The 16,574-nt window shown below is 32.1% G+C and overlaps 1 protein-coding gene across 3 annotated transcripts in view; it reads right to left on the bottom strand.

The window, feature by feature from the left end:
- The window catches only part of HECTD2 (HECT domain E3 ubiquitin protein ligase 2), a gene marked incomplete at both ends in the record, with an annotated part of 71,042 nt that overhangs the window by 20,697 nt on the left and 33,771 nt on the right, over positions 1–16,574 (bottom strand). For 2 of the 3 annotated variants that reach the window (XM_080695068.1, XM_080695070.1), the window contains 9 exons: positions 216–348; positions 1,381–1,488; positions 4,131–4,227; positions 6,501–6,624; positions 7,641–7,789; positions 9,199–9,308; positions 10,988–11,033; positions 12,633–12,697; positions 16,096–16,185. In XM_080695068.1, coding sequence (XP_080551194.1) covers positions 216–348; positions 1,381–1,488; positions 4,131–4,227; positions 6,501–6,624; positions 7,641–7,789; positions 9,199–9,308; positions 10,988–11,033; positions 12,633–12,697; positions 16,096–16,185 — 922 coding nt within the window. Of the gene's footprint in view, positions 1–215; positions 349–1,380; positions 1,489–4,130; positions 4,231–6,500; positions 6,625–7,640; positions 7,790–9,198; positions 9,309–10,987; positions 11,034–12,632; positions 12,698–16,095; positions 16,186–16,574 lie in introns of all 3 variants that reach the window. The other variant, XM_080695069.1, reaches the window with a different exon arrangement.

The raw sequence follows: 16,574 nt of genomic DNA, 5'->3' as shown, positions 1-16,574 counted from the left end.
TTTAGTCTTGATATATTTTGTATATGAGATAACTAACATTTCATTTATCAATTTAGCCAAATAATTTTTAAATATAAATAATAGTTCTTAAATAATTATTCAACATTTATGGCTAACAAAATGTTTGTTAAATCATCAAGTTGGTTAAAAACAAGGCTTACTACTTTACTCTAAAAATTATGAAGAAATATTACTCATAAAACTTAAATACTCACCGTAATCTGGATGAAAAATTTGTCGAATGAGAAGAAGGAACCATTCTTTAGTCAAGCCACCCATATCCAAACCAGCTTCTCCTACAAATGTAACTTTCAACTTCTTTTTCAAGTCTGCTCTTTTTCGGGTCAACTGTTTGAAGAAATTATATAGTAGAGGAGAACAAAGGGCAGTGAAAAGAAATTAACTTTTTAAGTTATGAAGACTGTGTTAGGCAGTCTTTTATCTATTTCACAATGTTACAAAAATCCTATTCATCCATCAAAATTCCAGATACTGTGTGAGCTATGTGTTGTTATGCTGTGTGTGTGTGTGTGTGTGTGTGTGTGTGTGTGTGTGTGTGTGTGTTGAATCCAGGGGCATTTTATCTCCAAACTATAGCCCCACCCCCTTTTTTTCTTTTTCTTTTTCTTTTTTTTTTGGAATAGGATCTCAGTTGCTGAGATTCTCGCTATGTTGTGGAGGCTGGCCTGGAACCTGAGATTCTTCTATCTCAGCCTCCCAAATACTGGGATTACAGGTATGTGTCACCATGCCCAGCTATGCTTGTTTTATAGATCATAAAATAGTTAGAAAGGTCAAGTGCCTTGCCTAAGGCTATTGCCTGCAAGTACCATACTGTCTCCAAAATTTTATTTGTCAGACTATAAAAACACTAAACTTTAAAAATTCAAAGCGAAATCAGCCATTATCTCTCAGTAGCCACATGAAGATCTAGCTGAAATCAATGCAAGAAACTTTATAATAATGTACACGTAATCACTGTATGTATGAACCTAAATAGGCCCAATATACCTTGTAGGTCAGACTTGTCATCTCATAGATGAATAATCTGAGACCTATAGAAGTTAAAGTGACTTGCTATAAACCTAACCAGTAACAAAGATAGGTGAGTTGAGAACTCAGGTTATATACTGAGAAACATGAATTAGTCATTTAGGTAAATACTCTACATCAAATCCTTTCATGAGGAATTAGCCATAAGCTATTAATAAACATATAAGAATGTAAGGCTTACTTATAAATACAAAAGTGAATTTAACTATGTATACACTTATTGGCATATAAAAATTAAAAACAGCATACTGAGGTTTTAGTAATAAGTCATATTGTAGAATTTATTTAAAATTCTGATCAATTAATGCCATTTATAATAAATTATACCTCATCAAGTGAATCGCTAACCAGATGTGTCCGCCTTACTTTCATATTTAGAAATAACATATTCATATCAGGTCTCTGTCTTCGAGATACTTTATCCACCAGACTTTGCTAATAAAAAAGCAAACATATTCACTTTTACTTAAACTGTAAGTCCATTTAAGATACTTAAAATACTTTAGTCAAAATCACTTAATTCTTATATTTATCACCTCTCATATACAAATTACATAAACCAATTGTATATATATTGATTTGTGAAAATACCTTATGATAACTTCATTTTGGAAAAACGAAAACTAAAGGGCATCCAAAATGGAGGGCTAAAAATAATTCACCTTGCCGGGCGTGGTGGCGCATGCTTGTAATCCCCGTGCTTGGGAGGCGGAGACAGGAGGATCGCGCAGGTTCGAAGCCAGCCGTGCTGGCGTAAGAGACCCTGTTTCAAAAATATAAAATAGGTCTGGGAGTGTAGCCCGGAGGAAGGAGGGCTTCCAGGAACCCCAGTACTACCAAAATAAATAAATAAATAAATAAATAAATAAATAAATAAATAAATATAAAAATAATTCACCTACTATAGCAAAGAATGTTGTATTAGTTTCCACATGTTCCATTTCTTAAATAGCAAAATTTTCTGTTTATTAAATACAAACATAAAATGGGAACATTTAAAATAAGGCATATATTTCTGATTATAAATATGGACTTTAAGCTTTTCAGACATTAATTTTACTCTAAAAGTCCAATTAATCTACTTTTAGAAAGTAATCTGTCAACAAGTATTAAAGACCTTAACAATGTTTATGGTCTATATCCTAATAATTCCACTTCTGGTAATTCTAAAGACAGAAAATATTTTATACCATTAGATGTTCATCACAGTATTATTCATAAAAGCAAAAATTTAAAAATATCCTAAGTATATTTCTAGCTCATGAGGTATAATATAGTTACTAAAAATGATGGTCATAAAAGCTAAGTATATTCTTATACTTATCAAAGTATAATTCTTATACTTATCAAAGAAGTATCCTTCAAGATAGTAGGGGACAAAACTGTGTGTACAAATGCTATTTCAACCCTGTTGACTTTTAAAGGTAATATAGGGAAAAAAATGGAAAGCTAATTTACTAAAATGTTAACAACAGTTATGTCTGGGTGATGAAGACATAGGTAATTTATAAAATTTATTTTTCATGGTTTTAAAAATATAAGCACCCGGTGTATAAAAAATATATTAAAACATAAAAAATTTAAATGTCATTTATTATATAAAATCTACATGCTTGTATTTTTATTTACCTAAATCTTCTTTGGAAACAATAAAAATGCATTTTTTCTGTAGAATTAAGATAAACATCATTTGAGGTATTTTAAATATATATGGCAATTTTTTTTTTTTTGGGTGGTACTGGGGTTTCTGGAAGCCCTTCTACCTCCGGGCTACACTCCCAGACCTATTTTATATTTTTGAAACAGGGTTTCTTATGCCAGCGCAGCTGGCTTCGAACCTGCGCGATCCTCCTGTCTCCTCCTCCCAAGCGTGGGGATTATAAGCGTGAGCCACCATGCCCGGCTATATGGCAATTTAATAGATATAATTTTAATGTTCCAAACCTATATAATTTAAGAATACTTAAGATTTTGTAGATTACTATAATAAAGCACTGTAATTCAGAGCTTTCACCATGTTCCAGTATCCAGTGCTAAATGGTTTTAACAGCTTTTTGCTCTTCTGGGTCCTCCTTTATCAAAGAGGTCTATATTCCTGGGATAGCATTCTATGTCATGGGCCTTTTTTCCTATCATTTTCCCATCTTCTGTTCCTAATTTAGCTCCTTGGGAGCTGTCACATAAAAATATCTAATAAATAAATTTATACTAGAATGGTAATAATAGACAATCTTAGTGGCTGAGCCTACCATTAGGAACTCAAATTTACTAGAAAATATTCCAAATGAAATAAACTCAATAATAATTTTACTCTATGCCAACATTTCTTTAATTTTTAAAGAAGAGAGCAATCATGTTACATGAGAAGCTTGAAATAAATAAGCATTTATATGTGTTGTTTAGAGCACTAATAAAAAACCTCACTGAAGATAAATGAACCTCACCATTATATGAAGTACACAACTTTATTGGGCTGTGCTAAACACAGTGATAGGGAGTAGTAAGAAGAGACTAGAGATAAACTTAATCTTGCTCTACAATTTGCTTAAGGGCCACCCCAGTTTCTATGAGCTTCCACACATTGTGGTTTTCTAAGAACCAACAATATAATATTTTGCTATCTATGGGCACATTTTTCAGTTCACCAAAATAATACTCTTGGTTACATCATCTAATTTTTTGGTTGTTTCTGATTTTCATAAAATCTATAAATTTTACATATATTTATGCAAAATTTCAGTCATCTGCTTTAAGGACTGCTTGCCTCACTGTGGTTCCCATGCTCTGCTGCTTAACAGGAGCAGGAGCTCTACAAAATTAAGCTCAACAAGTTCTTAGTAAATTGGATATGTGAAAAACATTTAATTTTCTTTTATAGTTATAAAGAGAAGCTAATTAGATGAGGGATGTCTTGTTTCCCATTATTGTAAATACTGGTTTAAGCACTTTTCAGGGGACTAGAATATGAATTTTCTTTCTAACATTTCCTGATTGCACTAGTACAATTCACAAGACAGTTGACATATTATTTACTATATTGGCTATAGTCAGCATAAATGTTTTTATAGCTGGCTTACCCTTGCGATGCTTATCATCTGTTGTTCTGAGTCTCTCTGAATAATGATTTTTTTTGCAGCTATTGAAATAACGAATGGGTACTGACAGAAGGAAAACCTGCTCAACAAGTGAAAACAGAGAAAGCAAAATGGTGCATTTTTAGCAAAATTATACTAAGGGAATCTAAGGTATCCATATTAGCAATATAAAAAATTACTTTTGTATGTATATAACCATTTACAAAATGATTTATGTGCATCAATTAATTCCCACAGCCCTGTAAAGACTATATCATTACTAAATGTGCAAGTGTCTACATTCTCCAAAGGAAGCTACACTTAGTTTTCTGAAATGTGTGCTAATCGTACACTACTTATACAAGTAACTTTGGTTCATATAGCCACCTGTGTATATCACCTGTGGAAAAGGTGTCCAATACCAGAACCTGTAGGCAGAAGCATTGAAGGAGGTTGAGGGCAAAACACTCATATGCTCAACTTAATACAAAACCCATTATTATAAGGTTATTTATGGATGTGTGAGCATCAGTTTTGAAGAATTCTAGCAGTACGAAAAAGCAAAGTAATAAATTTAAAACCAATAAAGTAAAGGTCAGGAAAAAGTATATTGCTATCATATTTAATACTGTAGTAACATGAAGTGGTATGTATTTGTAATGACATATTGTTATGATCAAAGGTTACAAAAATAACTTTTTATATCATGTACAAAAGCCACCAACTACAGAACTATGCACTTAGAAAAAGTATGGCGGCGATGACACTTTAGGAGTTACAGGCTACCATCAGCAGCGACTGCAACGAATCCCATCAGTTGCAGCTAGAACTACCTGAACACAACTGGGGGATGCACGTGTCTACTGGGTGCAATAAAGACATGAGGAAAAAAGAGGCCTAATATGAACTGAAAATGAGACAGCCTTCAATCTGAGACAAAACTGTTAAAAAACAGTAAGAGTTGTTCAGTACTAGTACACATCAATTCTCAATCACTAATGCTAACTAAAAATTTTGGAAATAAAAGAAAATGCGGTGGGTTTAGTAGGATTACACTGGCTTTATTATATGCTTTAAAACAGTGCTCTTAAATCTTTCCCTTGAAAAAAAATACTATGTATATGTAACGCCCTGATAAACAGTCAGAGATGACTAGTCCTGAGTCCAGGCTGCAGACAAGGACTGATGGGATAACAGTGTCAAAACTCTCAGCTAACTCATTCTTGGTACGCTGTGTTATGTGTGGCATAGTGGTTAGAGAAAGCTATTAAAACTGTTCTCAGTGAAATACACACAAATCTTGGAGTTTTCTTCTGTTTAAATTGTATTAAAATAAGAGGAAAAGTATTTTTCAAACTAGACTTTGCCAAGAAAACATCCATTACACTGACCAGAGCCCCCAGAACATTTTTTTGTTCAGTTCTCAGTGCTCAAATGTAAAAAAGAGACATGTCCAGAAGGTTATTCTGTGTTTTAGTTCAATTCTGATAGACAGGGTCCCTGGAAAATGTAACCAATTTATGAATTAACCTAGGGATTGAGGTATTTACATTAAAATCATATCTCTTAGTCTCCTTAGAATAAAAGCAATCTCCTAGATATTTCATGGTTTTGGGATAAACTATGTTTGTAATAGTTTTGTTGGTTTAACTCAAACTAGAACTGGAAATAAAAAGTACAGCAAACTAAAGAATTTGGTCAGGTATTTTGAAAACCTATTATATTAAATAATCTGTGCTGAAGCCCTTTCTCTGTAATACCTATTTTTATACTATATAAAATGAACTATCACTTTTATACATAATAAAGGCGAAAAGGAGTGAAACACACATGTATGTGTATTTATGAGTATATATGTGTGTGAGTAATGTGTTACATTAGGCACTGGCAAACTGTTGCTCCCAGGACAAATACGTGTTATCCCCTGTTTTTAAAAATAAAGTTATGTGAAACATAGACACTCTCATCCATTTATGTATTATCTAAGACTACTAATATGACAAAACAATTGATACAGCTCACAGAACTAAAGTATTTACCACCTAGTCTTTTACAGAAAAGTTTGTTGATACTTGTGCTAGATGACTGAACACAGAATAATAAGATATAAAAAAGTGCATACTAGGGTTGAGTCTTTCCTTTTTTGAAAAGATATTAATCAAACCCCAACAAAATTTAACATGAATATACATTAAAAATGTAGCAGAAAAAGAAAATGCTTTAACAAATACAATGATATTTCAAAGCTGGATATCTAAATCATATGGGTTTATTTGTAAATATAAATGCATGATATATATTTACATAAATATTATTTATTTATACAAATATTATTTTGAATAGTGTTTATTTAGGTGAATAATCAAATGATACCTGTGAGAGTTTCCAAAGCTCTGCCAAGTATGATATTCTTCCATGAGATCAATGTGATCCAATGTAGAATTATAGAAATCAGTGTAAGGAATAAGGGGAGGGTGAACCAAATTGTTTGCAGTATCTGTAAAGAAAAATTCTAACATATTGATCTTTTCCAACATGCAGAAGATTCATTCTATTAATAAAAACACCAATTTAATGTCCACTGGCTAGCCTTGACCTAGAACTTTCTTGGTTTTAAACAATGGTAGCTCCAAATGAAAAAGGTAGTTTAAATATTGTGGTCAAAATATAGCTAACAATTTCAGACTTTTAAAAAACTTGTGATGGAACCATAAAGTATTAAAAAGAATATTCTGGTAGCCATCATCAGCCTCTTCTTTCTTAGGCATCCTCAGTAATTAGATGAAATTAATATTTTCTCAGCAATCATAACTTAGCATATCAGAAGCACTTAATAGTGTACAGCAGGTTACTGATGAGTGAAAGGCATAAAGCTTTTTTCATATTTATAAATTGTGAAATCCAGTATCAAAACAGAAAATAAATTGTTTTCTTTCAAATAAATGAATTTATTTATTTATTTATTTATTTATTTATTTATTTATTTATTTATTGTGGTCCTGGAGATGGAACCCAGGGGCAATTCTACCTCTGAGCTATACCCCCAGCCCTATTTTTTATTCCTTATTTTGAACATGGTCTCATTGAATTTCAAAGAGCCTCACTAAGTAGCTGAAGCTGACTGTGAACCTCGATCCTCCTGTCTCAGCCTCCCAAATGCTGGGATTACAAGCGTGCGCCACCACGCCTGGCAAGAAATGGTTTTACATTTAAAAATAACTGGCCGGGCGTGGTGGCGCACGCTTGTAATCCCCGTGCTTGGGAGGCGGAGACAGGAGGATTGCGCAGGTTCGAAGCCAGCCGCGCTGGCGTAATTGACCCTGTTTCAAAAATATAAAATAGGTCTGGGAGTGTAGCCCGGAGGTAAAAGGGCTTCCAGGAACCCCAGTACCACCAAAAACAAAACAAAACAAAACAAAACAAAACAAAAAAACTATCATACTTTGAGATCCTTAAGAAATGTCCCTAATATTTAACAAAAGAGGAGAAAAGATAGAATAATAGAAAACCTACTAAGTAAAGCCAATACTTTAGATGCTGATGGAATCCACCAGGAACATTTTGTTATAGGTGGGAATTCTTCAGGCTTTGCAGGAAACAGGCGTAAAGAAATAAATTGCAGCAATCTTTCTACCAATTGTTTGAACCTCTTCTGGGATAACCTGGTAAATATTTTGAGATAATTTTAATTAAAATTCACACTTTTTTATTCTGGCAATATATTTGTTAGGTATCAGATTATATTCCCACAATATTCTCTCCAATTCTACTTCTTGTCACCAAACATTTAAAAAGATACAAAATCTTACCTTGAATATATTATTTCTTAAATAATGAATATTCAAATTATAATATGGTTAGTAATTCAATTTTTAAGCTTTCAATGTCTAGTCAATCTTTAGCATTTACAGATTATGTAATTGCAAATTTGTCTACTGGTTAAAATGGAATTGCAATCCCAAATTAATACTTGTGCTTTTAGTGGTCGTTTGTGGAAGTGCAAAGAAGAGTGAAAACTTTGAGTTAACTGACATGCTGAGGTCAAACAAGGCAATGCGTGCCTTCTTGCTTTAGTTCTCATACTGTAAACAAGTGTCCTTTATATGGTCTAATGGTATGTTTTTCATATTTTTTGTCTCTTTTTGGTGAGTTCAATGTTTCAAAATGGCCCTCAAGTATAGTGATAAAGTGCTATCTAGTGTCCCCATGGGCAAGATGGATATGATATGTTGTATGAAGAAAATGTGTGTTAGTTAAGCTTCAATTGGGCATGAGTTATGGCGCCAGTGGTCATGAGTTAATGAGTTAATGAATCAACAACTTATACTGAATAAAGTGTCTTTAATCAGAAACACTCATAAAATTTTTTTTATAGTGATGAGGTTGTAAAATCATGATCAGAAGCTCTCAGGAGCCTAACTTTATCCTCTCAAGAAGCAATGTCTCAATCAGTATTTGCTAATTCAGTGTCTGTTATGACATTGTAGACTATAAGTATTGTGAATAATGAGAACTGGCCATAATTTAAAGTACATACAAGAAATATTCTATCACTTTAGCATTTTCCTATTAAGGAGAAAAGTCTCTGTAAATGTGAACATAGTTCTGTGAAAAAAAGTACTATGCTTTTACAACTTGATACTGATGGCTAACATTTTAACCTTTATTTTTTAGTCTAAGATAAAGCACTATGTACATTATGGTAAAGTTTGTTGATAAGCAAATAGGAAATAAAAGGACATACACTAAAATAGTAATGTCTGAACAAACCCAGCAACTATCTTTGAGATATATTAAGAACAAATGATAAGAATGTGTTATATAAAAATTGAAGGCAATGAGCAGAAATTCTTACAGCTTGCACAAACAAAATGGATACTACTATTAAAAATACATTTTAAATTATTTTTCTGTATTACTACAGTATATTTTTTATAATTGGCTTTTGGAGCACTGCAGATTATAAGCATTTCTAACGACCTAAAACATCCAAATGTATCTTAATGTAAAATTGCTAATATCAAACTTAAAACTGAGACTACAAATTTCTTAATATTATAGAATAATTTACTTTTTAAACCAGTGAACTAGGAAATGATGGTCAGCTTCCACTAAAGTAGCTATCTGTCGTAGCAAGTGAGCATAGATGACATACGTAGATGTGTTATTAAATTGAGGATTCTGAAAAAGATATGAAAGATAATTGTGTTAAAATTTTGTTAACATGTAAAAGAAAAGACACTAAGCTTAATAAGCTAAGTAATAAATTCAGAAAACTAAATTTGAGAGTATAAAGTATTTCACAACAAGAATTTGTTTAGTTAGCAGAGACTGGTTTAGCTGTGATATAGTGGAAAGAGCACAGGCTTGGAAGTTAAGACAGCTCTGAGTGTGAGGGCCAGGTCTACCACTTACTACCTGTGTACCTTTGTGCACGTTCCTTAAAACCTTAACTCTCAATGTCCTCATCTGTAAAAATGGGAGTATTAATATCTATTTTAGGTGTTGTTTTGAGTTTTAAATAAAATGTATGTAAAGCACCAAACTCAGTGCCTTCAAAAAAAAAACTGGCAATCACTATTATCCAACTAAACAACAAATCTGGGATCTCCTTGATTTAAAATGAATGTTAAAAATAAAAGCTGATTGTGAAATTTTTGCCATTGTAAAAATTAGCTGCAAATTACAAAAGGACTAAGAGGAGAACCACATAATAATATCTTTGGACATTATTTGAATGTTAAAGGGACACTAAAAGAGTGCTTATAAACTTAGCAAAACCTCTAGTTATATTCCATAAATCTAAAACTCTATAAAAACAAATATTATTGAAAAATAAGCAAGTTGTACAAAAAGTAATAGAGCACCATGTGTTTTTCAAAACTGACTTATTGGCAGTACAATTCGAACTTAGGAAGTGACCCAGTTGATAACTTCATGCAGTGATAGCTCTGAGGAAGAATAAGATATCATGAGAAGATCTTATTACTAATATACTCACTTAAAAATCTGAGCTTCATAGTGTCATTTTTCTAACTTATTAAAAAAATCTCTATTTTTCCCATTCCTTTTTTTCTAGTTTTTTCTCTCTCTCTTCTCACACCTTTATTTTCCTTCTTTTTCCACTTAACTACCTCTGCACTATTTTTGATCTTTTTCCACATTTCTGCTCTTTCCTTCCCTTTCTCATATTTCCTTTTATTGGGCACAATATTGACCTTATACTAATACTGAAAACATATCTTATTCAACATCACTTTCCTTATAATTAAATGAATCAATATACATGAGTAACTTTTGTAAATTATAAAGAGCAATATAAATGTAGTATGCTTGTTAAGATAGAACCATTTCTCAATAAATAACAAAAATTAAAAATTTATTTATATTTTCTTGGACATTAATTTTGATATCCATGAATCTGTATCTCTTAAGAGGAAAAACCCATCATCCTTTATAACAAATAGAAACAACTTTTATATTGTCTTTAAAATTCTAATTTAAGCATTACTGTAAAATACATAGGGATTTTAGAAACCTAGTACATGGGGAAATACAAGAGTGTCCTGGAGCCCATTAAAGCTAGTTATAAAAGAGGAGGTTCTAATGAAGAGGAAAGAAATGCTTCTTTTGTTTGTTCATGAATTCTATGGCAGGTAGGCAAGAACTTTGCTAAAATTTTAATCCCTCATAAATTTAGCTTCCAAATGTTTATTATAGCATTAATCCTATGGCTAAAAGTAACTATAATTCTAAAAAGTAACAAAAATATACCTAAAATAATACTGAATATTTGTTATCATTTCATTTACACATGCACAGATTGAGATCTTTCTTTCACTAAATTCTTGCTCTCCTACCTGTAAAAGTATAAAATATGCTCTAAGATCATCTTTTGTTCGTGGGCTGAAAAAGAAACAAGCATAATTTATCACAGATGAATGTTTATTCTCACTGTATTTAATTTAAAACAATTAATAAATGTTCCAGTATTAAGCTGTGAAAAGCAAAAAAGAATTAAGCTGTGAAAAGCAAAAAAACCCCACCTTACATTAATCATCATCATTATTATTGAGACAATAACATGTCTTCTAATATTCTGGGAATATTGGTTCTTCTGTGCCTATTCTAGGCTGGTTCAAAAGATATCTAAAGACTAACTAGGATAGCTATACCACTTTATGAGGTAAATATAGTGACTAACTCTGAAAAAAGTTCATAGTCTAATAAACAATCATCAATTTTACAATCTTATGTTTTTGTTTTAATAAGGGATAATCTTTACTTAATATTTCTACACTAAAGAAAGGGGTGATGTTGGGTTTTTTTTTTTTTTGGTGTGTGTGTGTGGTACTGGGGATGGAACCCAGGGGCATTCTACCTCCGAGCTACACCCCCAGCCCTATTTTTTATTTTGAAACAGGGTTTCACTGAGTTGCGAGTAGCTGAGGCTCTCCTTGAACCAAGCGGTGCTGATGTTGGTGTTTTATTTCTGAAGTGATAGGTGTAGAAATGTCTTCAAACCAAATCATACTTTGAATGTACCTAAGAATATTTCTAGCTAAAAGAATATTTTAGATATCTCTGAAAAGTAGGTAAAACCTTTCCATGTTAATCTGAATGTTCACAATATCAGTTTTAACGGAGAACTTTTGTTATTCATAAGGCTAATGAGTATTTCTTACCTGCTCAAGACTTATTTGATATACTATCACAGATACCCAGAAGTACCTTTCTAAATTAAAAATATTTCAATTATATGAGAATTACATGTAATTCAAGATCCTTAATTAGATCCTGGATTGAAAAACAAAACCCAGACATTAAAGCTTTTGCTATTTCCAAAAATGTCGAGTGTTTCTTATCTGCTCAAGATCTATTTCTATCTAACATCTTTGCTTTCAATTCCTTTCCTATTTCACCAAGGACTTCATAAAATGTATGCTAATACACAAACTATCAGACTCAGGTAACAAATAGTTTACGTAGGTTTGATTTTTTTTTACCATGTTTTTGATGATATCTTCATTAGAATACTCAGAGAATAGCTAACTCTCAGGTTAGCCTCAACTCTTGCTACCCAGACACTTAACTGAGAAGTAACAGAGGTTCTTCCTTCTAAGGCCAGTAACTGCTTTTCTCAAAAATTTTCTGTAGTTACCAGGAAGCCAAATACTAAATTTAATGCTTATATTATTTCACTTATGTTAATTATTAATAGCCATCTTATGTTATAAATCACATATATCTGTAAATTAAAACTTATAATCAATATTAAAAGTTTTATAGATTTTTCTGGCTTCTATCTATAGATCCTCCTGAGAAGTTACAAATCTTACCTTAAATAGATATGCTGTAGTTTATAATCACTTTTTGATTCATGCTATTATTATAACTCAACTAAAATATCTTTTGAGAGTAAAACATACATACATACATATACTAAAGACAGATGAGATGTGCAAATTAATTATCTATACTTATTAGTGAAATGTATACAATTACCCTTTCCATTCTAGTAACAGGCTGTTAATGATTCCCTTTAATACTGTCTTCTGAATGTCTTGAGGCTGTAAGTAAAAGAAAATAAGGTAAATAGTATTAGCTATTTAGTGACATTTAAAAAATTTATTTACAGAACTGTTGTAATAATTAAAATCAGACCTGATGACTAACAAGGAAGTCCATTTTATATTTGGGCACTCTAAGAAGCGCCACTCTCAAGAGTACCAACGATATAAAATTAAACTAAGAATGCTCCCTGGGAATGTGCAGCATACAATCTGTACAAATACATATGGTAGTCCTTTTGACCAATACCAGTTTTACACAACTGAAAAACAATTTCATTTTCCCTGACTTTATCCTTAAAACCATTAACACAAGTCCAATGTAGTATGTTTGCCAGTTTAAAGTTGTATATATTTGGAATATATTTAGTCCTAAAAGTTACAATTAGTGGTTAAATGCACAATTCATTAAGTGCAACCAAATTATGTTTAGTTGAAAATATAAGATAAGCCTAGGGTGATGGCACATGACTGTAATCCTAGTACTTGAAGGGTTGAGACAGAAGGATCAATGGTTCGAGGACAGCCTCAGAAACTTTGTGGAGACCCTCAGTCACTTAGTGAGGTCCAGTTTCAAATTAAAAAATAAAAAGGGTAGGGAGTGTAGCCTGGAGGCAGAATGCTCCTGTACTGAATCCCAGTATATATTTACATATATACATACATATATGATGAATATACATATGACAAATGTAAATATGATAAGCATTTTACTATAGGATAAAGTTGGAAAAGATATATAGTTTAATAATTCAAAATTAATCTTATTTACTGTAAAATAATGAAACAGAAATACATCTAGATGGTACATTAGCTTATAATCAACAATAGAATAAAAGCTTCATTAACTAAAAGCTTAAAATAATCAGAAAAAATCTTTGTGGTTTGCTATTACATGAAAAAGGCAAGTGCCAAGAAAACAAGCACTTATTATGGACTTATTTCAAGTTATATCTGTGGATACTCATCTGGACTCTTTCATGTATGAAAGTATCTAATATAATATTTAATATATATATATTTCTAACATTTCATTCATTCCTCTTTCTCTGCTTACAGCGATCATTCATACCCAGAAGGTAACACTACTCCTGTTCAACCATTTACTTATGTATTCTTCTGAGCAACAGGAGGCTACAGGAGAAAACCAAACAAATGTGAAGACTGGACACACTATGTTTATGACCACATATTTCAAAAGGACTCTCAACATCACTGATAGTCCTATAACATTTCCTTAGTTTCTTTACTTCTTTATTCTCCAGAAGAAATATGTATATGCCCTCTTCTAGTAATTGATATAGACTGAAACAGCAATAATGAGCCTTCCATCAAAGAAAAGCCCAGGTCCAAATGGATTCTGGCTGAAATCTATAAGACCTTTATAGAAGAACTAAGTATAATGCTTCTCAAATTATTTCATGAAACAGAAAGAGATGGAATACTTCTAAACTGATTTTATGAAGCCAGTATAACCTTAATACCAAAACCAAATAAAGACACCTTAAGAAAATTACTGACCGCTATCCTTGAACATAGATACACAAATTCTTAAAATACTAGCAATTCGCATTCAAGACTACATCAAGAAAATTGTACATCTTAACCAAGTTGTTTTCACTCCAGGCATGCAAAGCTGGTTCAAAACAGGCAAATAAATATATGTAATTTGCTACATAAATAGAACTAAGGACTAAAATAATGATTATCCCAATATATCTGGAGGAAGTATTTGACAAAATCTAACACCTATTCTTTAAAAAAAAACACTGAAGAAGTTAGGAACAGAAGGAATTTGCCTCAATGTCATAAAGGCATTATATGATAAAACTAAAGGCAACATCATATATTGAATGGAGAAAAATTACAAGAATTCCATTTAAAATCAGGAACAAATCAAGGATGCTCACCATCACCATACCTTTTCAACATAGTACTTTAATTCTGACCAGAGCAATAAGGCAAGAGAAGGAAATGAAAAGAATACAAATAGAAAAAAGAACTAAAATTATCTGTATTTGCAGATGACATGATTCTATACTTCAAGACACCCCTCAAAAAAAAAAAAAAACCCTAAATTCAGAAAAGCAGCTGGATATAAAACCAACTCACAAAATATCATTAGCTTTTCAGCTAGGCATGGTGGAATATGCTTGTAATTCTAACATTTAGGAGGCTGAGACAGGAGGATCGCTGTTCGAGGACAGCTTCAGCTACTTAGGCCCTTTGCAACTCAGTGAGACCCTGTTTCAAAATAAAGAATAAAAAATCAGGCTGGGGGTGTAGCTTGAAGGTAGAATGCCCCTGGGTTCAATCCCCAGTACTAAAAAAAAAATCATTAGCTTTTCTACATACCAATTTGTAATCCACTGAAAAAGAAATTCCAAAAACAATTCACAATAGCCTAAAAAATACTTAGAAATAAATTTAACCAAGACATAAAAGACCTCTATGATGAAAATTAGAGAAGGAAATAATGAAGAAATAAAGAAACTGAAGAATATTGTAGGGGATGGAAAGACCTTTCATGTTCTTGGAAAGGCAGGATAAGTATTATGAAAGTGGCCATATATAGAACCAGAAGCCAAATAAATATTCAGTACAATCCCTATTAAAATACCAATATAATTCTTGACAGAGCTAGAAAAAAAAGTCCTAAAATTCATATGGAAAAATCAAAAGGCCCAGAAAAGTCAAAGCAATTCTTTTCTTTTCTGTTTTTTTTTTTTTTTTTGTTGTTGTTGGTTGTTTTGTTTATGGCACTGGGGATTGAACTAAGGGCAGTCTACCTCCGAGCTACACCCCCAACCCATTTTATTTTTTATTTAAATTAAAATTTTTTTTTTTTTTTGTGGTACTGGGGGTGAAACCCAGAGGCTTTCTACCTCCGGGCAATACTCCCAGACCTACTTTATATTTTTATTTGGAAACAAGGTCTCACTAAGTTGCTGAGAGCCTCACTAAGTAGCTGAGGCTGGCTTTGACCTATACAATCCTCCTGTCTCAGCCTCCCAAACACAGGGATTACAAGCATGTGCCATCATGGCCAGCTAATTTTTATTTTAAAACAGAATCTCACTAAGTTGCTGAGGCTGGCTGTGAACCTGTGATGTTCCTGTCTCTGCCTTCCAAGTATTGGGATTATAGGCGTATACCACCATGCTTGCCAAAATAACTCTTAGCAGTAAGAACCATGCTGGAAGCATCACAGTACCTGAATTCATATTATACTATAGAGCCATAGCAATGACACTTATGACTACTGATATGTTTGTGTGTGTGTGTGTGTGCATGTCTGTGTGTTACAAGTTGATTTTAGTGATTTTTTGTGGCTTCATTTGAAATACAAAAGACACTCAGACTTAAACTTTTTGAATATGTCCATAAATAATACTTACAGTATTAAGTAAGGCATCATATACAGCATTCACAAATTTAGCATTAATCCCAGAGTCTTCAATGGTATTAAATGAGGCAGTGGCATCTTTCTGAAAATTCAGTTAAAGAATTAAATGTGTATAACATTTTAAGGACTATTCTTAGTAAAATTTGAACCATAATGTTTCTTGAAAATTTCTACTGTTTTGCAATCTTATGATAAAAAATAACTGTTAAGGCAAAATTGCTGAAAGTAAAAATGAATAGATAAGGACTGTTTTAATAACTTTCTTTTGAAAATTGAAAAAAAAACAAAGTCAAACATTGACACTAGTACAAATAAAATATTTAAGATATCACTTAAGTAATATTTGTAAAACACATAGTTTAAAATTTAATGTACAGCTGGGTGTGGTGGTGCATACTTGTAATCCCATTATTTGGGAGGCTGAGACAGGAAGATCACAGGTTCATGGCCAGCCTCAGCTACTTAGTGAGG

This window comes from Muscardinus avellanarius (genome assembly GCF_963383645.1).
Source record: "Muscardinus avellanarius genome assembly, chromosome: 4".
Classification (NCBI taxonomy): domain Eukaryota; kingdom Metazoa; phylum Chordata; class Mammalia; order Rodentia; family Gliridae; genus Muscardinus; species Muscardinus avellanarius.
This window is presented reverse-complemented; position numbering and strand designations above follow the sequence as displayed.